This window comes from Ahaetulla prasina, chromosome 3, assembly GCF_028640845.1.
Source record: "Ahaetulla prasina isolate Xishuangbanna chromosome 3, ASM2864084v1, whole genome shotgun sequence".
NCBI classification, from domain to species: Eukaryota; Metazoa; Chordata; class Lepidosauria; order Squamata; family Colubridae; genus Ahaetulla; species Ahaetulla prasina.
The window spans coordinates 124,477,054-124,478,140 of NC_080541.1; the positions used below are offsets into that span (position 1 = coordinate 124,477,054).

Sequence of the window (1,087 nt, forward strand, 5' to 3'; positions counted from 1 at the left end):
TCTGAATCAATGCCTTGAGAAATAGTTCGAATAATAAGATGGCGTATGTCCTGAGGAATACTAGGATTCTTGTCCTCTCTCTGAAGGGTCCCTGCTGCTGTGGGGGTAAAGGTGGCAGAAGGTGCCTGATGAGGTGGTTCTGGCATGGGTCTGGAAGTGTCCCCAAATACTGCAGTGACTGTCTCCAGGTTTTCTCCAGAACCAGTTGGGAGAGTGGGGGACCATCCAGGTTGGTTTAACAGGGGCTGATTAGAAGAGGTAGAGTCTCTGATGCCCACTGGGGGGACAGGATCTTCCCTGCAATCCTCTGCTAATTTTTGTTTGGCCTTATCAAATTGCCTATCTCACCTCCACAGTCTTTCTTCATACTCTCTGCAGAGCTCCTCTTTCTCATCAGTCAGTTCAAGGTTTTTGAATGTCACCATCTCGGCCTTATTTTGGAGCTCTTTGTTTTCTAATGTCATTTTTGACATCACTGCTATCTTTCTGTAAATTATGAGAACCAGAGAGATATTAGCCCACTTCATTTTTTACTTGAATTACTAAGCATACCTACATTCCTCATTATTTTTGCATGCCATTATACCTATTGCTCTTCTCTTATTCAGGTATACATACAGTACATATAAAAGAATGGAATATTTCTTTAAATTAAAACCAATTAAAATAGCTGAGAAAGGAAGAGAAAGTCAGGGTTGCTATCTAAAATTTCTCACCTGCTCAGCTTTTCTTCATACTCTTTGCAAAATTTCTCTTTTTCTTTGGCCAATTGTAAATTTTTATTTGTAAGCTCCTGAATTTTTAGTTCCAGCTCCTCTTTTTCTGCCAGAAGTTTTGATATTTCCATTGTCTTCCTGCAAATTATGAAGACCGGAGAGAAATTAGCCCCCTTAGGGGTTTTTTACTTGAATGATCAACCTTTTTATTCAATTACAACACATTAAAAATACCTTTGTGTGTGTGTGTGTAAATTCAGAGGAAATAATATTTTAATCAATTATTTTTCTTTTTTATATATATACATTCCACGAAAGGTACAAACAAATTCAACATGATCCTTCAGGACATTACTTCTTAAAGTTCTCTA

The 1,087-nt window shown here is 37.9% G+C and overlaps 1 protein-coding gene across 2 annotated transcripts in view; it reads right to left on the reverse strand.

Annotated features, from left to right (window-relative positions):
- Positions 1 to 642, reverse strand: part of LOC131194239 (nuclear mitotic apparatus protein 1-like) — an 8,534-nt gene extending 7,892 nt beyond the window's left edge. For both annotated transcript variants that reach the window (XR_009154124.1, XM_058175008.1), the window contains exon 1: positions 349 to 642. Coding sequence is in view for 1 of the 2 variants with exons in the window: in XM_058175008.1 (XP_058030991.1) it covers positions 349 to 527 (179 nt within the window). In the remaining variant the exon portion in view is untranslated. The remainder of the gene's footprint in view (positions 1 to 348) is intronic.
- Positions 643 to 1,087: the final 445 nt, after the last annotated feature.